Here is a 26,331-nt window from a genome sequence, read left to right as displayed (position 1 = left end):
CTGACATGTCAGCAAGCATTTGCTGTGCAGTGCATATGTGGCATGCTGCAGTCCTGCTGGCTGAGTGCAGGAGTTTATTTTGCAAACTGCTAATATCTTTGTTTGCACGTGTATTCCCTTTGCTGAGTGAGAGTTCCTATGATAAGAAGCTGTTTTGGAGGAAAGCAGGTCTTAATGCTTTGGACACCCTTAGATAAAGCCTTCAGCCCATCCACTCAGAGGGAAGCATGATGTCGTTTGCAGCTGGGCTCCATAGGCTGGGTGATGTTTGCTAGGGTAAATATTTAGCAGTTAGGAATTTGGGAATACAAATAGACTAATGCACAGGGTTATTCAGGGCACTGGGTTGCTCATTTTGAGGGTCTGGTTCTGGAGCCATACCCAGCTGTGCCAGGAATGCCTTAAGCCGATTTCTGAAGGAAATGGGGCAGTGTGCCTTTCTCCCAGCTTCTCTGTGCAAAGTGCCCAACTCTCAGTACCGAAAGAGAAGGGGAATTAATGAGCCATCCCCACAATGTGTTCTTGTAACTGTGTTTAAAAGGCGGTCTGAAGACACGAACACACTCAAACGTTTAAATATTAAAGAAATATTAATATATGAAGCGAACTATAAACTGTGTTCTTTATTTTGGTACTGCATACAGAGCGTGTTGTATTGCCTTCACAAATTAGCCCAGACCAGTTAGCTCTCATTACAAGTTTTAGTAATGCTGATTCCCATATATATCTCCAGCTTCTATTAGTGAGAGAGGCTTACTTATATGAATGATAATTTAGAAGAGGGAAAGCTGAATTATGATGGCATTTTAACTGAAAATCTTATTTAATTGTATTTGTTTTGTTGGTCAGATAGCTTGTAGGAGCTCAGTTTAAAAAGGGGAAAAAAAAAAAGCAGTGCTCATGGATTTTATTTTTTAATGTCTTTTTTGGATTGTGCAAATAATAATATATAAAATCAGGCGTATTTCCATAGCTGCCATTATCAAGTGAACAAAGCTTGTTATTAGATGTCCAGTTTGTCTGGTTTCAACTGCAGCCAGGGGAATAATGGCTTGGCATTGTCTAAAGCAATGCCAGCCCAAGCTTCTTTATGGAAACTAGAGAAATTCAGTCAGGATGTTCACGAGCAGCAGTATTCACTTTTAACAAACTTAAGTATGTAATCATTTTTGGTCACATATGTTCAATTTTTCCACTTTTTGTTTATTTGAAAAAGTGCAGGTTTTCTTAGATATGGAAACAATACTAGGAAAATCCATACTTGTCTTACACAAATGATTTTGTTTATATTTCCCACAATAAGTAAGCATTATGTACCCTCTAATGGGAGAGGAATCTTGCCTACAGCTGTTGCTGTAGAGAGCCATTACTTGAACAGATGGTGGAGAAAATACAGAGAACTTTGCTGATGGGTATAGAAGTAGGGAGAACAGGACAGGGAGCAGGAACTCAGTGCCTTGAATTGAACTCAGTTCCTTGAATCCTGAAAGTTCTCTAAGTACAACACTGAGCTGATCCCCATTGAACAGATAATATAGGTGTCTATTTATGTTTTATTGGCTTCAGTAGGGCTTGCACGTGTTCAGTGACAACATACAATAAGCGTTTGGTTGAACTGGGGCTCCAGCTGCGGTTTCTAAATTATGGATAATTGTATTTGTCCAGCTTATCCTGATAGGTACAAATAAAGCTACCCTGTCTTCAAAGCAGCATTATCCATGCTTGAAAATGGCAGAGAAATGGCCAAAGTTGGGTCGTTACTCTTGGGATCCCTGGAGATGCCTACTGTCATTGCATGGAAGTGTGGTGCTCGTTAAAAGATCTGCCATCTCCGTGAGTTAAGATATCTTCACACCAAGGATGGGCTATCTCCTGGTCTCAGTACAAACTCTGGTATGAAGCAGCATTTCACTGGTATCGCTGAGAAGCCGCCAAGCATATGGGGTCTGCCTGAAATGAGGGCAGACCAGTGTCACATAGGCTAAGAATGCAAACTCTCTCTCTCTTGCTAATGCTCCAGTAAATTAATCAAGGAGGCATCTCTTCCCACAGCTGTGAAAAACAGCAGACCATAGAAAGCAGGGCAGATCCTCCCAGCTGCTTGATGCTGCCTTGACTCAGCTAGGAGGGCCTGGCAGGTCACTGCTTGGGCAAGGGATCGTGAGCAGCTCTCTCCTGGGGCACTGGCACTCTTTGTTCCGCAATTCCACACTCACCATGGTGCATAGGATGCTCAAAGTCACACACAGCAGCAACAAGTTCAGCCAAGACCAGTGTGGCCCAAGACATCCTGGCTCTGTCTCTTTCCAGCAGCAGCAGGAAGTGGTTTCAGAGCTCTGAGTTTGGGTTCGTGCCACTGAAACAGGGATATTTTTCTGGTAAATAAAGAATTTGTGTGCAGCTTACTTTCCCTCGGTAAACACAGTGTGAGGGTATGTGTAAGCTTGATGCAAGCACAGAGTTCATGACTTTGGGAGGCTGGAAGCCAAGGAGCTACTGGCAACCACAGTCTGGTCCTTAGGTTTCACAAGCAAACAAGGCTGTATCGATGCCATTGGATAGAGCAGCACGTCAAGCAGGATCTTCCATGGAGGGACAGGCTGGGATGGGCACAGAGCCCTGCCAGGCTGCCAAATGCTAAGTCTCAGTATGCCAATAGGGGAAACCAATGAAAAGGGCAGATGGAGTGCAGTGTGCCAGTGGTTAAACCACGCTGTTAGGTGATGCAATTCATCCGTGGCACTGTAGTGTGTGCTCAGTAACAATCAATCCGTGCCTGATCTGCTAATTCTGGAAGAAGCAGCTTGGCTAGGAACTTTAAGGAAAGGGTAGTTGTAGTACTTAGGGGCATGGCTTAGTGAGCAGCATTGGTGATGGGTGGATGATTGGACTAGATGATCTTGGAGGACTTTCTTCTTTCTTGTCCTTAATGATTCTATGATCTATAAAGGGTCTCTTGCCTGTATTATGGATACAGCACATAGTACAGTTGGTTTCAGGAACGAGAGCCTGACGTTGCAGATCCCTGTAGCACACAGCAGAGTGGGGCTTCTCAGTCACTCAGTTGTTTTTCTAACGGCTGGCAGCCACCACTCGGATTTTCCTGACTAACCACATTCTGTCCCAAATATATTTTTCTCCCTAATCAATTTGCTATGGAAAAGAGATTGCAAACTTTGTGCACAGAAATTCCTTGTCATCACTGTAAATTTGTGTTTCCCTCATGAAACTACCACTTAGGGATGTTTGTGGTATCTTCAAGTCTCTTTTTCTCATGGGCAGCTTCAAGGTTAATAGCTGCTAGTAGCAGCTTTCTGAAAGCTTCACATCAGACACAGTAACTAAAATCTAACATTTTATTCTTTATTAGTTTGCTGTCTGGGGAAACTTCACTTTTTTTTTTTTTTTTTTTTTTTTTTTTTTTTTTTTTTTTTTTTTTTTAGGAGATTAACAGGTCGTCCAAGCAAGCATTCATGTGAGGTCAAAGACTTCTGTAAGCAGAACTATGTTCAATGTTTCCACTTCCAAGCAATTCTCAGCCCTCTCATTCCATCAGCGTGGGATTTCTGACAGCTTTTGGAGTGATGTTTCCACTCTGTATATGAGCAGAGAGCAGCCCTGCCAATGCTGCTGCCAGGCTGCATGCATTGCTCCTCATCTCTGCCTAATTCTGCATGATACTGCTGTTTGTCTGAAGATAGCTGCAGTTTGCACACACTTTCATTCCTTCCACAGATCTTTTTTTGATGTGTTTTGATCATTTGTCAGCAAATGTGTAACTGGCAATGACAAATGGACCCTCAACTCTATCATCAGGTTCTGCCAGGGAATATTCAGCAGCAGATCAGCAGGCATTAAAGGTGGGGACAGAGAAAAGTAATATGGCCCCGATGAGGCAAATTGGGAAAGCTCCCATAAAGTTCAGCAGGATCAGGATTTAATCTCTGCTGTTTGACAGTAGGACAATGCTACATGGGGGAGAAGCTTGGAAGGAAAAAAAAAAAAGGCAACAAAAAACCAAACCACCAACTCCTCGTTATTAAAGAACAGTTGTGATCTCATGTGCCAAATGCATTTAATTATGATTTTTTCCAGTATCTCTATAGAACTTAGGGACACTGAGTGGGACCTTCTTTTCTGTTTGCAAAATACTTTGCCCATTGTGGGCACTAAGAGAGGAAAAAATTGAAATAAGCTGTCTTCAATTGCAATGTAATGGAAACGTAATACAATGGGAGAGGGCCGAGACCCACAGGGAAGCCAATGGCACAACTCCCACTGACCTTAATGGGAGCTGGACCACATCCCACATGGCCTCGGAGACATTGGTGGGAAAAAAAGTCTACTGTAAAACTGAAAGATGAGAATGGAGAAACACATGAATTTCAAAACTTTGTGGCTCGAGTGGGAGCAGCGCCAAAACCTGCTGAAGCAAACACAGAGGCAACGGTCAGGCTGACTTTGACTCGCTCCTGTCTGCCTTTGTTGCCTGGAAAGGTTTGTCAGCTCACTAGCTGCTACTGCTGGAAAATACCTGTTCATCAGGTGGATTAATGCCTCACCAGCACTTCTCCTTTCTTATGCTTTGTGTAACAGATACGGTGGCGCTTATACAAAATTGTAGCACAGAGGATATTTGTGCATTTGCAGTCCGTGCTGATGAAGTCCATGAGAGCCAGCCCTGTGATCTCTGCTCTCTGGCATGCCCAGCTTGGAGATTCTTGTTGATGGCCAGCACGTGGTGTGACATCTGTGGCCAAGGCTGGGTCACCTCACAGTGTGGGGACGGCTGGCAAAAAGGGCTCTTGCAGTGACAAGGTCTTCATCACTGTGAGACAGGCTGTGGTGGTACGTGGATCACAGAATCACAGAATTGTAGGGGTTGGAAGGGACCTCCAGGGATCATCGTGTCCAACCCCCCTGCCAAAGCAGGTTCCCTTCAGCAGGTCGCACAGGTAGGCATCCATGCAGGTCTTGTACATCTCCAGAGAAGGAGACTCCACCACCTCCCTGGGATTCTGACATCTCACTGGCTATAGGGCCAGCAGCTAATCAGGGAGGAATTATCATTAACAAAATTTCTAGGTTTGAGATGTAGTCAAGGAAACGCTTAATGCTGGTTAGTTTGCTTTATGTAGGAAACAAAGAACTCCTAAAGGGCTGCAGGAAGGGGCTGAAAATGTCTTCTACATTGACAGCTTAGGGTCAGCCGACGCCAGAAGGCCTTCATGCTGCTATTGTCTGCTTACCATTTTGGCAACGTATAGAAAAAACAGCCAGTTTTTCTGGCATTTCTGAAGCCCAGTACTTCAGTTGGTGGCAATCAGGTGTCTAACCTACCAATGTGGACAGTGGGAGGTGAAGATCATATGAACATAGAGCCCAACCTTGGGTGCCGGGGCATGCTTTGCTCTGTGTCTCTCTGAGCACCCAATTCCACAAACTATATGAAACCTTTTTTCCCCCAGTTTTCAGAAACTTGAATAAAGCTGGCCAGCACCAGCTTTGTAGGAACCCTGCTCCAAGCAGCTCTCATAGGCAAAGCCTGGTTATCAAGAGTGAGCAGCAGGCAGAGGAGAGCCTGGCTCCTGAGCAAAGGGTTGCTTGTGCCTTCAGAAGAACATGCTAGAAGCCACGATGTGCCTTGGAAGGAACGGGGATCGTATTTCAGCTTCAGATTTTAGGCACACGTTGTGACAGCCCGCGGCAGACATGCCAGGAACTTCATTCCATAAATCACATTTCTTGCAAAGGAGGCCTCTGTGCTCGGTAGTAGTAGCGTTTGTTTCTTCTTTTTCTTGGCTGCTTTGCTTGGAAGTGGTGTAAAGACTTAACCCTGGTGAGAAGGACCTGCAGAGAAATAATGGAGTATGTGAGAGCTCCGGCTTTTGCCTTGTTAAATGAAACTCAGTCTATATAAACACCCTTGAAAAAACCCACTGGTAATGCTGCAAACACAGGATTCAGCAGCGGGCTGTTTTCATTTAGATTTTTGGCAGCATTTTTAACAAGAATATGTGTTTTTTTGTGACTTTCAAACCAGACACATCATCTTGGATGAACTATAATGGAAATAAAAGCATTGCAAATATCTCTATTTCTAACCTAGGTTTTGCTGGAAACATCTTAATGCTTAGAGGAGCAATGGAGCCTTCCTGTGTAGTAAGAACTTGCTTAGAAGTGAGAGTGTCCCAAAGTGCATTCCTGGTTTTACTCACACCCCAGCTTCACTCTTACTGTCCCTCCCTTGGTTTGCTCAGTGCCTGCCACACCATCTTGTTACAGATGGCTTCTCCTTTCATCTACCCCTACTGCAGAAACTTCAGAAGCTTGTGCCCTGGTGTACCTTGCCTTTTCCTTCTGAAGTATGTGGTGTGTTTGCTATGAGAGTGTTTCGTATACATTATGAGTTGGAGGAGGAAAGTCTGTTCAGGCAGCTGCTGAGGATGAGAAAGGTTGTAGCTGCTAGGATAGAAGATGTTGCAGTCTGGAGCAAGCTCTGCTTTGAACAGGGCTGTAAAAATATTTTGCAAATAACAGTGTATATATAGAAGTAGATTGTTCAGCTTGACTATAGTGGCAATCCTAAAAAAAATATATATAATAAAATGGTGGTGGAGGGAGTGGGTGCTCCTGTTAAATAAACCTGTTTGATGGTGACTGATGCGTGCAGCAGATATGAGTGGCTGCAGTTCAAAGTTCCTGCTGAACCCACCAGCTCTCCCAGCTGCCTGCTGCAGCCCTTGGTGTGTAGATCTGGCTCTGCAGCTGGGGTGGGAACTGAAAAGCAAGCTTCTGGGGGCTCTCCTTTTTGACTCCATGCTGACAGCTTGCTTCCAGGCTCAGGTGCTATCTCAACTTACCTGTGCCTCTCTGCTAGACTCTGCCTGTTCTTCTGTCCAAAAGATGGTGAAGGCCACCTGTGCCTGGGGTGCAAGTCCTGGTTTGTTCAAGCACAGCATTCTTTTACCCCCAGTTACTGAGCAGCCTACAGAAAAGCAGTGAGGGTTGGTCACTGGATTTAGAGTGGGCAAGTTCTGAGTTACTGCGATTCATTTATTTTACATAGTACTGAAAGAATGTGAAGAAGCATTGAAAAGTCCCCATTTCCAGAGTGAAGTGTACTCTCTCGCTGTAGAAATGAGAAAAATAAGTAAGACTTCTCTGCTTAAAAATGTCTGAGAATGGTCAGGAACTGGCTGAATGGGGAGAGTGGGGACATGACTTGGGTAAGGCAACAGCTCATACCCAACCAGTAAGGCCAGTGTTTTATAGTGCCTGGAGGTGGCTGAAATATGTTGCAATCCTCTTCCACTCTTTGACACATGAGAAGCAGTCTCTGTAGTGCAACGCCAAGAAGTACATCTTCTTAATATGAAAATGATTAGAAAATGCAGAACTCTTGGATCCACAGCTGTCTGAGAGCCAAACACATTTGCTTGTTGTCAGCCTTAATAATCCTGAGCTGAGTGTGGAAAATAAATTGCATCTTTCACAAAAATGTTGGGATTATAAGAATTGTAGCTAAAGGCATAATAATCATCAGGATCTCGCCAGTACCTCAGATACCTTCCCTTAACAAAAGCACAGGCTTGCTGTCTGTGATGGTCCAGACTCAGTATCTCACCACACAGCTGCTTGTTACCAGCACGTGGCTCTCAAGTGGTGATGAATCACAGACCTCTGCAGCGTCTTTGAGTGTCACAATGTGAGGAAGGAATGAGAGTGCGCTGATGTTGTTGTACCCGTCGCTATTTCACCCTGCACAGCGTGTCAAGGGACACACGGGGAGTTAACGTTGTGGTGTGCTCTCACTCAGAGTTGCAAGGCAGTTGCTCTGCATGGCTGCTACCCAACGTCGAGCTGCAACACGCAGGAGGCACCCAAGCACGCCTCTTCGCCTCCCCTTTCACCTCTCATTGCCTTAGTGCTCCAATATTGAATGGAAAATAACGATCAGGTGCTGTGTTGTTTATTTTCAGATTTTCTGTGCCAAGCACAATAAGCATTCCCCGTGCTGTGAAGCAGAGGTGGTCACAGAATCAGCCCTGCTCACAGTGTGTTTTCCTGCTGGTCTGTGACTACGCTTGGCTCTCTCTCTGTGCACTTTGGGTCCATGGTGAAGAAAGCAGTTCCATACCTGTGTGCTGTGGGGCTTCAGCATCACTTTCATCTTGCTTAGTAGTGTTTGGTCTGATGTAGCCTGTTGGAAGGTGGGATGGGGGCTCTTGCAGGGGCTGTTGCTGATAGTCCTAGCATAGTGCTGGTGCAGAGAGCTGCTGGAACACAACTTCCCTCTGCATGCTGTTGGTACTACTTTGTGTCTGCTTCTGTAACCGTTTGCTGCAAATCATCTCCCTCCTAAACCCACTGGGCTGTTTAATTAAAAAAGAAAATTGCTGCAGTAATGCTATGCTGGTTCGGTGACAGGACGAGGGGAAATGGCCTCAAGTTGCACCAGGGTAAGTTTAGGTTGGATATCAGGAAACACTTTTGTACGGAAAGGGTTGTTAAGCACTGGAACGGGCTGCACAGGGAGGTGATTGAGTCACCATCCCTGGGTGTGTTTAAAAACTGTTTGGATGTGGTGCTCAGTGATTTAGCAGAGGTTTGTTAAAGTTAGTGTAGCATGGTTAGGCTGTGGTTGGATTTGATGATCTTTAAGGTCTTTTCCAACCTGAGCGATTCTGTGATTCAACTCACGGTTTTGCTGGGGGAAATGGAGAGGATTACAGTGTATGGAGGTAACCTCTGAGAACAAGGGCTCGGTGGTGGGAACAAGTCCCTTCAGCACTGCTCTGTGTGGGGTGAGGGGCTACAGTGCTGCTCCCACCTGGGAGTGCAAGCCTGGAGCCACCAGCAGATCTGGGGCTGTGTTGTACCTGCTGTCGGTCAGGTGGAATAGCTGGTATGTGCTGGGAGCATGCTTACCCCACTAACCATGGGTTAGTTTCTTCCAAATATCAACTTGGTCTAAAGAAAAGAGCTGACCATCATTTTGGTTACCTGGGAAATCACTCTGTAGCAAACTTATATTACGTCTCATTCTGTGCAATATGTCAGCTGGAGTGTCACCCCAATTTTCTCTATGTGGACACACCATTTGTTCAATGCTACCTGTGTGGGGAAAGGGCTGTTTAATGAACCAATGTTATTATGAGGTTCTGTGGCTGAAAGCTGAAGCTGAAGAATTCAGGCCAGTAATAAGGTGTGCATTTTTGGCCACTGGAGAATTTAATATCTGAAAAAATTTGCCTAGGGACATGATGAATTCTCTCTTTGAAAACTTAAATTAAGATGGGGTTATTTTTTTCTAAACAATCTGGTTCAACCAGAAGTTATCGTCTTGGTGCTGGAGTTACTGGGAGCAAGTATATGACCCAGGCAATGTAAGAGTTCAGACTAGACCCTGCAAGCCTCCACTTGGGTGAAATACAACGTTAGAATGGTGTATTAAAGCACTGCTTACCTTAGTGTTTTGTATCTTAGCTAACTCGACCTCTTTTTTAGGAAGGGGGGTGGGGGGAGAGGAGGGAAAGAGAAAGAATGACATTGTCTGAATTTTCATGTGGGATGCATTTTTACTTCTTCTTTGCCTATTCCTCCAGTAACTGCATTGACATTTAATGTGTTTGATCTAAAAGTCACTGGATCACCTTTGTAACAGCTTTCAGACTCCTTTCCTTGTCTTGGGGAATGGGATATTGCCTACCTGGTAGAACACCAGAGCAAAGGGATAATTTACCAGGAAATACCCCAGGCCAAGCAATGAATTGCACAGTACAGCAGTCTTCTTTCTACTCATTTTCCTGCAAAAACAATCCATGTGTTTAAGTATTTCAGGAATGCAAAATAAAGTAATGGTAATGACTTTGAGCCATTAAGAAGTATATTTTTGTACTCTTCCCTTAGCGTACCACTGCACAGAAGGGAGCTTCACAAAAGTCCTTGTGTCTGGTGTGGCTCAGAACTCCCTGACCCCAGTGCTGCTCCTTGGGCCAGCTTCATAGAATCACAGAACTGTAGGGGTTGGAAGGGACCTCCAGAGATCATCGAGTCCAACCCCCCTGCCAAAGCAGGTTCCCTACACCAGGTTGCACAGGTAGGCATCCAGGCAGGTCTTGAACATCTCCTTCGCTGTCCTTTCTCCTCCCAGCTCTCCACAGAGCAGTTGTAGCTGCGTTCAGACCCCTGCCCCAGCAGTTCCTTGTATCCATGATTGACTGCAGCTTAGCCAGGACTAGTATGGCCACAACTGGAGGCTACTGGAAATGCCTTGGGGTAGGGTCAGGAGTGAGCAGTGTCTGTACCACAGCTGTGCTGAATGGTTAGCATTGGATTTTTAATGAGAAAGAAGGAAGAGGAGAGAGAGAACATGGTCTTTGTTATAACCCCACAGGAGCATCACCTGCAACCCATGGCTACTCTGCATACTCTTGGCACTGTACAGATCTGCTAAATTAATTTGATAGTGATGATCTAGATGAACCCTTGTGCTATTACTGATAATACTAAAGTAGGAGGAGCTGCTGACCCCCCTACAGGTAGAGGGGCCTCGCAGAGGGGTCTTGAAAGGCTGGAGGGGTGGGCAATTGCCAACTGCAGTAAGTTTCACAGGAGCTGGTGCTGGATTCTGCACTTGGGGTGGGGCAGCCCTGGCTAGATGTACAGACTGGAGGACAAGAGGCTGGAAAACAGCCCTGTAGAATGGGAACTGGGCATTCTGGTTGACAGACAGCAAGTTGAATCTGAGCTGGCAGTGTGCCCTGACAGCCAATAGGGCCAGCCATACCCTGGGGTTCACCATGCCCAGCACTGCCACTGGGGTGAGGGAAGGGGCTGTCCTGCTCTGTGCCAGAGCTCAAGGAGTGTTGGGATGCTGCTCTCAGACACTGGGTTTGGGTGGTGCTGTATGGAGCCAGGGGTTGGGCTCGGTCCTTGCTTTCCAACTCAGGATGTCTGTGATTATTTTAGCTGCTCCCTCATGAGAAGCCTGAAGAAAAAGAAGATAGGCCCATTTGCATGGTTTATTTGACTCTTCTCTGTCACTAAGATAGTGGTGAATGAGCACATGCAGGGACTGCAAAACTCGATTGTCTTGTATGTAAATTGAGGAGTCTTTTGTTAACACTCTACAATTAGTACGTAAATCAGGTGAAATCTATGCAGTTGTTTGAATATGTCCCATGATTTTACATTTTAAATTTATTCCGTTGGCTGGCTGGACTGGCACTCAAATCATGTCACTGCAGCTCTATCAGACTCCTGTTGTACGTTAGGGAACAATTCTAATTAATGTGGATTGTTTTAAAATTCTTTTACTATAAACAGTTCAGAATTAGAGAAGTGAGTTAGCTGTTTACTTCAGGTGATGTCTTATGAAAAGCAGGTAATGCTCAAGGGTTTGGACACTGGAAAATTATTCTTTGATTTTTTTTTTTTTTTAATGAAGTGAAAATCAGGAGCCATCATTTTGCCTGTACTAAATTATTCTTCATTACGTATAATGCAACTTCACAAATTCATATGGGTTTTTAAAACTTATTGTCCAACATTCATTGAAAGTAACAGAAGTATAGACCTGGGAGCTCTGCTGGTTGGGATCCCTGGCTGGAGCTCCAGGCTGGCAGCTGGGAACATCCTTATGTTCTGTCTCTGTGTCTTTCATCAACAGAGAGCAGCAGGATGGCTTTTAAAGGTTGTAGCTCACCTGGAGGCACATGCTAATTTGGGAGAAAACCCTGAAGACATGCAAGGCATTGATTTACACCATGAAGTTCAAAACATTGAATTGAGAACTTCACATAGATCCATCTTTGCTGGGCAGATGTTTCCAAATTGGCACGAGACAGACTTTGCTGCTTGGTCAGTAATTATTTAACGGAACAAACAGTTGATCCTTATTGTCCCAACCTTGACTTTGGCTCTCTGTTCTTCAGGCTTCACTCCAGAGCGAATCTTTCTGCTGACAAGTTCTCAGTAATGTTTCACGTTTTTGTCAAGGTCTGACATATTTCTTCAAGGAAATTTTTTCCCCTTTGTATCAAAAGGGGAATATTCACCTAAAGAGAAACTGAATGAGGGATGGGGATTTTTTTGCACATTCTCTAAGGTTAAGAAACTTATCCTTGTGTTTGAGTCTGGAAATATTTTATTGACTTTTAAACAAAACAAAAATACTCTTGATAAGGAAAAGAGCACACAGTAGAGCTGACAAATATCTGTATATTTCTAACTTATGTTTTTAACAATTAAGGCAATCATTTAACTTCCAGGAGATAAGGTGCGTGCAATGGCAAGAAACCCTCAACAAGGGCACAGCAGATTTATTGCCAAATGGCTGCTGACCGATGGCTTCTTTTGGTGTTTTTGTAAGATGCAGAGGGCCTGGGTGCTGGATACGTGCCAACACTGTTAGAGATAGCCCTATCTCAAAGTAGTCTTTAGTGTCCCCAGTCCAGGTATGGCACTGTAGAGAGCTGTGGCTCTGGCATTAGACTCAAAGTCACATTGATTGTTTTTGCCAGAGATGGCAAGGAGGGTCATCAACTGGAACATCCACCAGGTGTGAACTCTTGGGATACGAGCTCCTTTGTGATGAAGAGCTTGTCACATATAACCTCCCATGCATTGATGCTGCTGCTGAATACTCTGCCTTGCACTGATGCTGTATAAGTAAAGGAAGTCATGGTTCTGAGGGGGTCCACAGCAGCAGGGTCCACTCAGTAGGAAGAGGCCAAAACAAAAGCACGTAACTGAGCCCTCCTTCCTGCGTGTGATATTTTGAATGGAAAACTGATCTCAGGGAGATCAGACACTCTGCCCTCACAAGGAAATAATTTCCATTGCTTATCTGTAAGCCCCTCTGCAGTATGGATGAGCTGAAGTCAAATATTACACTTTAAAAGACAATTACGTGTCCTTCACTTCCTCGAGCCCCTCAAAAGCCAAACAGCACTATCTAATCTAAACCACCCCGGCTCTTCTCCAGCTCCTCAGACATATGCTGCACATTATGTTTCTACAGAAATCTATTGCAATCTGGCTCAGCAATCCCTTTGAAGTCCTCGGGAGCTTATCTGTACTCCAGTGAGACAAGGTGTGTCTCCCGGGCAGCTTGCATGCGGCCACAAAGCAGCAATCTACCCAGAGGCCACAGGTGCCTGGGTTTTGTTTTGTTTTTCTGAGTACTGAGAAATCCCCAGAATCCATCCCAGAATGAAGGGCTGCCTCCTGAGGTGTCGCTTTGCTGAGGGTGCTGCATGAGAAGGGCTACAGCGTGGCGCACATCACAGTGTCCCACAGGCTGAGGCACCATGTGCTGCCTTACACAGGGCAAGGAGGGGAAGTGAGCTGCAGATGTTTTGTGCCCACACGGCTGTGGGTTCCCTGTCCTGGGGTCCACAGATCCCTCCCAAAAAGCGATGGATGGTTCACTGCCACAGCTCAGCAGAAAAAAATGTATCAGACATCAATCTTTAGATGGAGATGGCCAAGCAGGTCTGTTTATGAGGGCTTAGGGCTGTTCTTGTTACATTCTTGAAACTACTGAGGTTATCTTGTAATCCATCTGAATTACAGCCTGTGACATTTTAAGCTAATTTTCAATCCTGCTGCATTTAACTGTTCTTTCCCTCCTGCCTCCCTGTATGTGCAGGAGAATGCACATTGTTTTTTGAATCCCCTGAATGTTTGAGGTCTATGCATTAACAAATGGAGACAGAGCCCTCCGTGAGAATAGAAATTTGGAGGGGGCTGATAAGACCTTACTGAAGGATGACAGCTTTACTATGCTGGTCTTGGGCTGGAGGAGGGCTCAGCTGAGCAGCACTCCTGCTTATTTTCTGAATGATTTGAGTGCATGCATGTCTCTACCTGTGTTTAGAGAGTGGCAGCGCTGACAATGGTGTTTATTTATCCACAAGATACGCATCATGCACACAGCTGCTTCTCCCCACAGCTCTGCCTTCAGCCCCAGCAGACCACCCCTGGCACCCAGCAAGCACAACTCCCTCCATGGAAGGCGGCAGCAGTCTGTGCTGCCTCTCCTCAAGCAAGAAGCACACTGTTAGGCATCTCTGCTGCATGAAGCAGAAGGATGTTCTGCCAACCATGCACTTTCTGCTAAGTGTCTCCAAACACTTTGGCTTGCCAGCCAGCACCTTCCTGGGTGTAAACAGACGGACAAATCTGACTTGCACCACATGTCCCAAAGCCTTTTCTGCAGTGTCCATTTGCTGCTCAAGTGACATATTTAAAAACTAACAATAGTCCTACATGCCTCTGAAGGACCCAGAACTGCTTCTGGCTATGAACATTTCCCATTGCTGGAGTTCTGTGCAGCAAGCAAGAACAAGCTTCTCAAAGATTCTTTTTTTCTATGTTGACTTTAATTTCCTTCTGTCACCATTAATAGGAGAACTCCAAATGGCTAACAGCTTTGTCAGGTCTTGTCAAGCCATAGGGAGCTTTCTCCTGGATCTGCTTGGTGACCGTCTCAGCATCTCATTACTGAAACATGGATGTAACATCTGAGGAGTGGGCAGATCTCCTAGAGGACAAAGCAGCCATTCAGGTGGATACCAATCTCTTCTGAGGAAGATTGGCAATGCATTGGCACTGCTGCCCAGGGAGTGGTGGACTCATCGTCCCTGGAGGTGTTGAAGAACTACGGAGATATGGCACTGAAGGATATGGTTAATGGGCAAGGTGAGAATGAGTTGATGGCTGGATTTGATGATCTTAGTGGTCTTTTCCAACCTTAGTGATTCTGTCATTTGGATCTCCCTCGTGTGATGGAATCACAACATGATTTTCCTCTGGGATCTTTTGCAAGCCATTACCTGCAGCAGATGGGGTTAACCAAAGGGATAACAGAACATCCTCTGCTTTAGAAGAGCTGAAGGACACATTCTCATTCCTGGTGAACTTTTTGTCACTGTCCTTTTGACTGCTATAGGAACCATCACTTGTGACTCTTAAAAGCTCTGTTTTCCTTCTTAAACAAGATCCAAACCTGCACTTCTACCCTGCATGAAATTAAAACCCTTCTGGACATTAACCTGCCTAGGCAGTTACTGGCATTGCTATACCATGCTGTTTCCATGCACGTAATTTTAAGTTCACGTGAATCTTAATCCAACTATTGCTTGTAGTTACTGTTGTCTTTTTGAGGAGGCAGGGTTGAACAGTGCATTATTCCTTATCTGTGAGTAAAGTTTTCCCCGTTGAGCACAATTCCAAATGCAGCTCCTTTGCTTTTGGTTTAATTTTTCACTGTTTGCTTTCCCCCTCCCCACTCCCTCTTCGTTGTACTGTGCAGATCACAGTAGTTTCTATTTAAAACATTTCAGCCTCTGTGTTTTCCAGACTTTGATTGGGAGCCTGTTGCTACATGCTGAGCAGGGTAAGACTAAGAGTCTTCCCCTCAGCCCCCCTTCAGAAAATAGATTGCTGAACGTAAAGCTTCAGGGAATAACATTTAAAGGAGAGCACTTGCCTTGTGTGTTTTTACTGTGCAGACACTTTGTTGGCCAGCACAGCCTTCCACCCTTTGCATGCCACAGAAAGCTGCTGTTAGCACTGATGCTTTCTGAAACTGAGTGTGCAGCAATTGTCCAGCTCTGCAAAGGAAGCGCTGTGGGGGATCAGGCAGATGCTTTGCCTCTGTCTGTCTGTGCTCTCAGGTCCTGCTCTTCCCAAGCAGCACAGGGTCAGGAAGCGCTGCTTCTGCCTTACAGGGCCAGCTGGAAGGCAGCACGCAGTGAGGTCCCTTGGTGCTCACTCTTCACTCAACACCTCCCAGCCAAGGGGAAAGCGCGTGCTGCAAGGTGGGAGAAGCAGGAGCCAGATGAGCTGTGACCCAGCCACCACCTTGCCATGGCTGGGCTGGGGGAGAAAGCTGTGTGACTTTCTCAGCCTCAGAGCTTTTGTGCAGCTTGCTCTCATTGATTATTTCAGATCGAGTGAGCAACAGACCTAAGACTTTAGGCACCTTGTCTCTGACATTCCTTTTGCCTAAAATGCTCGGGTTGCCTGATTGTCAAACACAAGGTCATCAAATAATCAAGCCCCTTTGGCTCTGCAAGGCTCCATTTGATAAATTAACCCTAACAGACAAGAAGAGCGAGCAGAAGAGTTTCTGCACATCTACCAGACCTGCCATATTCCTTCCACTAGAGGACGGCAGCTCTTCTATGCAGCTTTCAGCAGCATTTTACAACAGAAGCTAGGATAAAACAGCCCAACCCTGCCTGTAGAAACACGTTCCTTTCTAGTGGTTTTCACATAATGAATCCCAGTGAATATTTAACTAAGTCTCCCCTGTAATCAAGTTTCTGTCCTCCTCGCTTCCATCCACAATGTAAAACGTTTCCTGATCGATTGCATTTAGCAGCCCAGAAAGTCTCCCTCTGTGCCTGTTTCTCTGCTCAGCTGGCCCCAGAAGAGCCATGTTTGATTGTTTTTGGGTTTCCTCACCCAAAAAGCATGATGCAAACTGCTCTAACTGGTAAGGGATGGAAAGGATCTTTAGGACCTCACCTTGGCCATCTAAATCAAAAGCAGGCCTTCTCAGAAGCCCTGAAATGCTGCTGTATGTTCATACATATATGCATGCCCATTGCTTTGGGCATGAATATTCAGCAATCCAATTCTGGATTTCATGCAAACTGAGCTGTCCTGCAACCCTCCCTTTAAAATACTGGAATGTGAAGAGAAAAGGTGCATGTCTGGGTCTGTGTGAGGGTGGGGTGGGCTTGTAGTGGCATGGGAAAATTTTCTGTGATAAAACCTACGGCCTTTGCTTAAGGAACTTCATGTATATGTAACAAACAGTTCTGTTTGTGCTTGGCTTTTGTCTGTTGGACAATTACCTTTTAGTCCCAGTTACGGATGGCAGCTTGCAAATGCAGTTACAGAGTCAACCAACATGGGCTGTTAAACCTCAGGCACCTCTGTTTACATGGAGGCAGAACACTGGCTTCACTCCAGGGCAATCCAGCTTCTCGAATGCAGTTGTGGGCACCTCAGTCACCTGGCAAAGTGGGCAAGGAGGTCTTCCCCTCCCACCTGGGGACTGGTGGGGGTAAGGGCATGACTTTCACTGGGAGAGACATAAATCAAAATCCTGTGAGAACTCTACTAGGAGACCGAGATTGTGTGCAAAAGGTGGGGAGTACATGTAGTGTGAAGGGCTTGCAGGAGCTTGAGGGCTGAGAAGAAAGAGAAAGGATGTTAATTGTAGACATTTAATACTTTATTACCAACGTATTCTCCAGGGTTATAGAAAGTTAAAAAATGACTTTATCTTGCTTTTGTAAGTGTTTCAGCCACTAAGCCTGGCTGATGTCTGCAGGTGGGCCTCCATGGTGAAGCTGGAGATAGAATCATTAAGAAAAAGACCTCTGAGATCCCCAAGCCCATGACCACCGGTCTGTCTGGTTGGACTGCAGAGTTTTAGTGAAACAAACTTGCACCTATTGATCAACTGGCAACAGAAATGAAAAGCGTGCTGGCCAGCAAAGATTCAAGAGCTGCAATGGAATGACAAATGGTCTTGGCAGCCTTTGTCTTCTTGTTTTCGTAAGTCTGCCTCTGTCTTGCTGTCTTGCTAAGCACTGAGATTTTTATTCATTTTGTTTCTGCTCGGAGGATTCACTGCTCAAAGACATTCACCAATGGGTGCTGCTTTCCTCTGTTTTAGAAGAGATGCTGTTCCCCAGTAGCCAGAGGTGCTTTGTAGGACACCGTGTAACAGATTCTTTATGAGGGAACACATAATAAATTGAGGATTTTCTTTTATTTTGATAATTCAGTGTTCAATATCTGCATTATGGAAGTGCCTGGAGGTTCCAGCTGAGCTCAGTGTCTTATTGTTCTAAGCCATGCATAAAAGCGTTGTCTGAGATGAGGAGCTTACCATCTAAATAGATGAGATGAATAAAGGGTGGGAGACAGGAAATAGCCATTATCCTCATTTCATAGCTGGAAAGTTTGGACATAAGCAAATTAAGTGACTTTCCTAGGGGTTGTATAGGAGAGCTGATGTAGAAAGGCAGAAAGCACCAAATGCCCAATACCCAGGGTAATACCCTGACCGAAACACGGCACGTTTCCTATTTCAATATATCTCACAGCACTGAGCAATGACAACTATTATTTTTTGACTTTTTACCTTAGGACGTAAAAAATGAGGAGTATTGAAGAGGTTATATGGCTACAGGGCATAACAATCTGGAGGCAGTGCTAGTACTCAAGTGCACGGTGGTGAAGATTTCTTTTCTCCATCTGCCTGGTATTACTCTCTTAGATTCTGATGTGCACAATGGAGAGAGATCAAACCAAAGTGAGTTTGGTTGTTGCAAAAAAGTTCCTTTATGAATACTCTGTTCCCATACATGTTTTGTTGCAAAAGAACTTGGTAGCCAACGGCTTACACTTTCATGGGTAATTACTGGATCTATTTATTTACTTTAAATACATTTTTGTTTTTCCATTTTAGCAGCATCTTGAAGTAACACAGCGAGGATTGGTGATGGAAGTAGCAGTTTTTAAAATTAGAATGGACTCATTTTACATCAACGTGAAATTATTTTCCCCCAAGTCTCTGACAAACATGTGGAGCAACTTTGCCTATCTTTGAAAGGAATGTGAGCTACTGAGCCCAGATTTTCAGAAGTGGTTTGTTTTGGCATCCTAAAAAACTGTTTGCTGCTACCAGGGAGGGGCCCAGAGAAGTTGTGGATGTCCCATCCCTAGAGGTGTTCACGGACGGGTTGGATGGGGCCTTGGACAGCCTGGTCTAGTGTTAGATATGGAGGTTGATGGCCCTGCATGTGGCAGGGGTTTGGAACTTGGTGATCCTTGTGGTTCCAACCCAAGCCATTCAGTGAGTCTGTGAAATACTTTGTAAACCAGGTAAATATTTTAGCTGCCAAAGTTTGGGTTTGGGCACTTAGCTGTAGAAGAACTTCAAAGAAAATACATCTTGGACAAATATTTACTTGTATCCAGCAGGGTCGAGAAGAAATTTTAGAGTGGACCAAAATAACAGGGAAGAAGTGTTGCTTTCCCGTTGTCCTCTGAGGAGTAGCTGAGCCCTCGGTCATGTGCATGGCTCCATTGGGATGCAGGTGATTTTTCCCTGTAGTCCCCTGGAGCTTTAATGTGTAGGCTTTTCTTCTTTCTTTCTTTTTTTTTTTTTTTACTTCTTTATTCGTCTTCCTTCCTTCTTTCTTTTTATTTATTTATTTTTTTCTTGGTTGGATTCCCTTTTTCTTTGTTCTCTGTTCTATTTCTATTTCCATCCGATAGAGACGTGGCACGTTAGGGAGCCTGGAGGGCGGGCTGGTATTGGAGGAGCGCTCCGTGCGCTGTGCGGAGCCGTGCCTTGCGCTTCGCTGCAGCTCCTATTTCACCTCTCAAAGAGGCTGCGAAGAGCCGAGCAGAGGAGCTCTCAGCAGCTTTGCCTTGCGGTTCTTTCTAAGGTGGCTTTTCCCACGTTGCTCCACGGAATTAGCCGCCTGCCTCACCTCTGGACAGACACAAGTGCTTTGTTTTCTGCTTCGGTTCCATTCTAGAGTTGGACTCCGGCAGCACGGAGTCCGGCACGTTCCCAATGCGAGACCGCACTGTGTGGGAGCATCCCCGGCTTTCCGGGCCCTGCCGTGCCCCGAAGCTGGGAGCACCGCGCAGCCCCGCACCGCCGCTGCCTTCGGATGGGACCCTCGGCCCAGCTGACAGCGGTGACAAAGGGCTGGCAGCGCTGAAAGATTCAATTTAACTTGCTTTCTCCTCCTCCCCCCCCCCCCCTCCGCCTCCGTGTGCGCGGGGACGGCACCGCTGGCGCTTTTGAAAGTAGCGGCGCAAAGGAGCATTGGTGTCCTCATTTTCCTTCCTCCCTATTGATGTATCATTGCCAGGATGAAAAAGGACGTCTCAAGAGCTTTTGAAAAAAGGGGTGACTACTCAAGACATTTTATAAAGGAGGAAGAATGGGAAAGAAAATAGAGCTCGGTAGGGGGTAGAAGGAGCCTGAATGCGCGCCTTGTCTGTCCTTTCTTTCGCCTGAAACCTGGAGCTGTTGTTCCTATTCCAGTTCAAACTGTCACCTTTAGTTCGTGATGGCTTTACTGCCCTTGCTCCTGAACCTCAACAGATTGGGGCTTATTTACCTATTCACACTCCTCTGTGGAACCTCATTAATAGGCTTATTAGCCACACCATTCACGTGCAGGAGGGCTCACAAAAAGATCCCAGCCACTTTGAGAGGAGGAGGAAAAAACTGTAAAGAGATTATGCCCTCATTCAGCGGCCTCGCTGCTGTGAAAGGCTCCCTGGGCCCACTGAGATCTCTTGAAGGCTAAATATGATGACAGAATTGATCCCCCCTGCTCCCACCCTGCCCCCCTACCCCCCCTTTTAATTCCAAACATGCTTCTGCTTTTCTCAGATGGAGGACTCGGGCCGCTGTGGGCCACTTTAGGAGAATGAGGCTCCTTGGAGAGAATAGGGTGCCATTGACAGACTGCTATCTTTTCATCCCAAAAAAGAATAAATTCTGACAAGTGCTTCCAGACACTGAGGATAGGTGTTCTGATTTGTCATTTTTAGAGGAATGCTTCCTTTTCTTTCAGAGCGTGCAAAGATACCGATGAATGGGGAAAGGTATTGCAGCTTCCTGTGTCGGCCAATAATTTATGTGAGAATGCATTAAAGGGTGTTTTCAAAGGGCAGTGGACATGCCTGGAGCTGGGGAAAAAAAAAAAAAAAAAAGTCCTTGAGATAAGAGACAAAACAAAAAAAGGACTGTGACATCGCAGCTCCTCAATTAGAACATTGAAACGTCTCTTGCTTTAGGAACAGCAGCAACAAAGTAAGAATGAAAGCTGCGCTTCTGATCGGCTACAAATTCGTCTGCTGCCCCTCGCTGCTGCTGGTGGCAGTGGGAAAGGCACTATTTGGGAGGTAGGCACACGGTGCACACAAAACTTGTTTTCAGCTTTTGGTGCTTGAAAGTGTGTAAATACGGGGCACCACTGCTGTGCGGCCGCAGTCCTTGAGAGCCTCCAATCAATATTGCACAAAACAGATCGGATGCACGGCAGAGCTGAGCTCACATAACATAACGTTGCATTGATCAGCACTGATTTAATTTGAGGCGAGCACCGCTTATCGATTCAGTTGTCAGGCTGATTCGACAGAGCAAGCACTGCACGGACTGCGCTCGCAACCTTTTAGTTAATGGTATCTAAAGTAAAAGCTTTATTAAGTCATGCTCAATTTTAGATACCGATGTTATGCACCGCCTTAAATGAGTCTGCAGTACTACCCGGCTGCCGTCCTTCTTCGGGCACCGCCGCTGCTCTCAAACATCACCCACACGCACAGCCGACCCCACGCTGTGCATACGGGCGGTGTTTGCTGGGTGTCACCAGTAACCCCTCAGGACCCCCAAATCCTGCCGGGTACCACCCTCGCAGTCAGGTGGCGGCGGTGGTACCGGGAGCGGGTGCCGACAGGGCGTGAGGGCTGCGTGCGGGCTGGGGGCGGCCGCCTCGCCCTCCCCGCCGGGCCGAGCAGCGACCGGAGCGGGGCAGGAGCCGGGACCGAGGGCGCAGCGCTGCGGGCCGGGTTGGGCGACGGGGGCAGGGGCTCCGTACCGCGGCCGCAGCGATTGGCAGAGCCGAGCAGCGCCGTCCAGGAAACGGCTCGGGTTGCAGCGGGGGGAGTGACCAGGGGAGGAGGGAGGAAGGAGTCGGAGGAGCGTGTAGAGTGAGAGAGAGGGAGAGAGAGAGAGGGAGGAGGAAAAAGAGGGGGAAAAAAAAAAAAAAAAAAAAGGAGGGGGGTTGTCGACTTGACAAAGCTGCGGCGGCACGGGGAGGGCGGCTGGATGGAGCGGAGCGGGACCCGCGGCGATGCCCGCGCGGGGGAGGAGGCTGCTGGCGCCGAGCACGGCGGGCTCGCCCCTGTGAGGCGGTAGCACCGCAGCGCAGCGAGGGGACGGGACGCCGGGCGGGCTCCTGCCTCGCCGCCCCGCCGCCGCCAGCCCCGCGCCCCGCGGGGGATGCGCCGCGCTGCCCTGCGGGGCCCCCAGCCCGCCCCGCCGGGGCTGCCCGCCGAGTGAGCGCGGCCGCGGAGCGCTTCGTCCCCCCCTTCCGTGCCGCGGAGCCGCAGCTCGGCGCCTCGCCTCGGCGGAGCCTTCCCGCGGAGCCCTTCGGCTGCAGGTAATGGCACGGCCGGCGGTGGGGAGGAGCGGGAGATGGGGGTGAAGGCGAGGAGGCGAGGGCTCGCGGCGCCCCCGACGGGACGGGGAGGCTCGGGATGCTGCGCTCCCCCCGCGGCTCGGACTGCGGTCCCGTCCGGTGCGGCGAAACCTTTAGGGGACGGTGACAGCGGGGCTGAGGGCAGCGGCCCTCACGGGAGCTCCCCACGGAGCGATGCTCGGCGGAACCGCCCCCGTCCCGCACCGGGAAAGAAAAAAAAAAAAAGAAATCCTCGGTGATATATAGGTTTAAATGCAAAACGGCGCGTTCAAACAGTGAGCCATTATGCGGTCGGTGTGAAACGCTATCAACATTTAAAACTTCATTGTCTCCTTTGTACCAAATCCCTGTAAATCTTCCACTAGCCTTTACTCATTTTCATCTGAAAAGCCTGTTTGGGCTGAATAGACAGCAATCAACAGCCTCTGGACTTCTCTCTCTCTCTCTGGAATGTCAATTAAAATGCAGATTTTTTTTTTTTTCTTTCCTTTCCCCCTCCTCATCTCTTAGTGGTAAAAGACTTGAGAAAAACAGGACAGTCTTGGAAAGCGAATGAAAGAAGTTCAAACAATGCGAAAGTACGGAGGCTGCCAGCCGGTTCCCATTAGTCGTCCAGAATTAATGTTTAATAGCTGTGATGCTCAGATTTGCTCGGAGACGCGTGCGTACGTATGGCTGCATCTCTGTATAAATAGGTGTCGGTATTTGAACGCATCTGTGCTCGCTGGGGAGCTCGGTGTGCCTGGATGGTTGTGGGGAAGGCTGCTGGGTGCTGGCACTGGGCGAAGGTCCGTATTTCGTTCAGATTTCGCTGTTCCCCACCTAATAGGGAGCACTGCTAAGAGCTGCCCGATGAGCAGCGTATTGATTTGGTTAACATGCTCTACAAATTGGACTCTCCCTGGGGAGTGATAAACATCTTATAAACAACAATGGGAGTAGATTAAAAAGAACGCTGAGCGTTGAATTTAATTAATGCCACTGCTGAACAAGAACTACTTGTTTGTGCGCGAGTGTGCTCGAAGTGGAGGAGAGCTCGGAGGAATTTGGTTGGGCTCCCAAACCAGTCTGCGTTCCCATGCTCGTCAGTTTGGCACAGAAATTTGGGCAGGTATGTGACGAGGTGAAAATTGACTTGATGAGCGAGTGGCGAGGAGAGCCATCAATCATTGGGGGCTGACAACTCCTCCCCGAAGTGTAGGCTGAGAGGAGAGACAGAGTTCCCTTTCAAGGGGAAAAATAAACACTACGTGTGGCTTTCACTGAGTCTGAGACTCCAGGAGGGATTATGGTATTGTAGTCAGGAAGCCAGAATTGTGGAGGCCAAAAAGCATGCTGGGGCTGTGTTCCAAACATTGAGATAGAGGTACATAATTACCCAGCGCAGGAGGTCCTTCCAGGGAGCCGTCCCCTGGTGACTGTGGCTATCAAACTATGAGAAGAATTTGGGTTCGTTTTGTCTTCGTTGGACTCCGCTCGATTTGGGAACAGGAAGCACTCAAACTGTGATTGTAGAGTTGGGTTCTGTGGATGGACCCAGGGCTCCGACCATTGCTTTGCTGCACCTTTTTGAGCCTCTGCTTTGAATTTAGTGTTGCCCTGCTGAGGAAGAGTCCCTCCGTGCTGCTGTTGGATGCTCAGTGCGAGAGCTTTCAGCTGCTTTCAGGTGAGCAGTGCTGTCAAGTGGCCTTGGGCTGCCATTCGGGATGGGCGCTGGGGCAGGAGCAGGCACAGGCTCTAAACGGCATTGGGTGCAGCCTGAGAGTCCTGTGCTGCTGAATTGTAGGTGGGATTAACGCTGTTTAGAAAAGAGTCTGGGAATATATGCTAGCGTTCTGGTATGTTTTCTTTTTGCAAAAATATGGTTAAGCTTTGCATTTATATATATAGCCTTTAATCAGGCTTTACAGGATGATTTATGGAAATTAAATTAGCTTTACCTCCAGCCTGTTAATTAGGATTTATACCCGCTTTACAGCTGGATAAACTGAGCTGCAGAGCTGGGGCCGTGGGGCTGTGAGTCAGAGGCTGAGACCCGTCCTGGGGGCAGAACTTTGGCTCCACACCTGCATTGCCCTCTCATAGGAAGGTGCTCTGTGGGCTCTTCTCCAGTGTCTGTGAAGTGGTCTGGTGGTGGTTCTGCTGGAGGTAGAGCAGTTGCGCACTTGTGGTCTCATGCTCTTCTTCCATCTCTGAAGAAGCAGCAGAGCATTGAGCTGGGATGGGAAAAGATCCCATCCCCAGAGGTTCACCTGAAATGCTGTGTATGAACCTCTTCCCCAACTTGATCTCTTCTAAAATCTGCTTCTGCTGACCCTGGGAGTTCCAGGGCTGCCCTGCAGAATGCCTGGCCTCAGTGCTGGGAGCCGGGGTTGGGTTCCAGCCCTGACCAAGAGGTTGAAGAAGTCTGAATTCACTCCTTAATGGTGGACTCCATAAAGGGAGAAGGTTTGTTCATTTTGCTGAGTTCTGCATGCTGTGGTACTGCAGCTCAGGCTTCTTTTTTCCGTCTCTATTTAAGGATGGGGGCAGGAGGGGACAAAAGAGGTTTTATGCTATTCTTTCCCCAAGACCAGTGCTCTCTAAGCTTTAGTTGTGTCTCATTACTTCTAAGACGAATTGTTGGCTGATTTGAACAGCTTGCTTGATTTGTCCATTGACAGTGGTGTACCACCTTGTATTTTTTGGGGGGCGAGAATGCAGTGTATAGTTGTCAGGGTGAGCTGTTGGGTCACCCTGTGAGGATGATCTCAGTGTGGTGCTTGTGAGGTCCCCTAAAGTTTCTTTGGCACTGCTTCTCATCTCTCTTCCATCAGCCCATGGCAGTGCTAACAAAACACTCAGCTCCATCTATTGAAATTAATTTTACGGGGAATGAAATGAACTCCTATCTGAAACACGTATTAATGAGGACCGTTGAAAAGAGGACGCTTGTGTTCATGCGTGTGTGTGCTGTACAGTTGAGCACATAGAAGTGATGCTGGGGAGGTCTTGTGTGCAATTCCTGCCCAGGTTTATATGTCTTTTAGTTGCTGGAACGCAGTGTAGTTAACCAGTACCTCTGTGAAGATGGGTCCCTGTTACCTGCATGGAGCGCTCAGATGTTAAAAGGCACTGAACTGAGGTGGAAGAGGGTACACCTATAGGAGAGCTGGAATTGTTGAGGCAAAGTGAGGTTTTATGGGCTGTCTGAGCCTACGGAGTGTTTTTCAACTGTTATTATAGTGGAAAACTACTGAATTATTGAAAGTTCAGCTGCCTGCAGAGCTGCCTCGGTGAGGGAATGAGAAAACTTACATAAACCTTCAAACAATAACAAGAATATAATTTGTGTAATTGTGGTAATTTTGCAGCATTACAGGCTATGTGTCTGTACATGTGTGCGCCTTTATTATTTGTTTTAAACTGTATATTTTTTCTGTCAGTAAAATAGCTCTCTAAATACGTGCTGAGAAGTGATTTTGTGAAAACAAGGAGGACTTGGTTACACCTCGGGTGATGATGGAAACTGCTAACAGAAAATGAAAAGTCACTCACTTTTCACATATACTTGAAGCTGGAAAAGTATTTTTCCCATCCTCCTCCTCCTCCTCCCCTCTTATCCTCAGCTCTGTTTGGGGCTTTGTGGGGTTTTTCGGTTTGCATGCAGGATGGTTTTGCTGACAGCATTTAATCTCTCTCCCTGCAGCCGCCGCCGTTCCTGGTGAGGAGGGATTGCCCTGGCCGAAGGCACTGCGTTCTGTCCATGCTCCTGTAGAGGTGCTCAGATGGGATTAAAGTCCACATGGAGATATGGAAACGGACCAGGAACTTACTCTAAAAAGATGGTCAGCTGGGATTTGGGTTGCCTTATCTGCCTGGTGGTGGTCACCATGGCTGGACTTTCCCTGGCTCGACCGTCATTTAACTTAGTTGTTGAAGATGCCACTTTGGAACCCGAAGGTAAATCATTCTAGAGTACTTAATTCTGCAAAAGGCGTTAAGTTTAAATACGTCAACATCTGAAATTGAAGTCAACAGCTTTATGTGCGTTGGTAAATAGAAGGCAAGTAACAGATTTGCCCTC

The 26,331-nt window shown here is 46.9% G+C and overlaps 1 protein-coding gene across 7 annotated transcripts in view; it reads left to right on the top strand.

The window, feature by feature from the left end:
- Positions 1–22,159: 22,159 nt before the first annotated feature.
- Positions 22,160–26,331, top strand: part of FGFR2 (fibroblast growth factor receptor 2) — a 76,560-nt gene continuing 72,388 nt past the window's right edge. For 3 of the 7 annotated variants that reach the window (XM_042863670.1, XM_042863669.1, XM_042863666.1), the window contains exons 1-2: positions 23,545–23,931; positions 25,954–26,207. In XM_042863670.1, coding sequence (XP_042719604.1) covers positions 26,033–26,207 — 175 coding nt within the window. In that variant the 5' untranslated portion in view covers positions 23,545–23,931; positions 25,954–26,032. Of the gene's footprint in view, positions 22,227–23,544; positions 23,932–25,953; positions 26,208–26,331 lie in introns of those variants that run through there. The other 4 variants (XM_042863672.1, XM_042863671.1, XM_042863667.1 and 1 more) reach the window with 3 other exon arrangements.

Source organism: Lagopus leucura, unplaced genomic scaffold, assembly GCF_019238085.1.
Source record: "Lagopus leucura isolate 7727_CA_CO unplaced genomic scaffold, USGS_WTPT01 Super-Scaffold_741, whole genome shotgun sequence".
Classification (NCBI taxonomy): Eukaryota; Metazoa; Chordata; class Aves; order Galliformes; family Phasianidae; genus Lagopus; species Lagopus leucura.
Note: the sequence above shows the minus strand (reverse complement) of the source record. Positions and strands in the feature narration are given on the sequence as shown.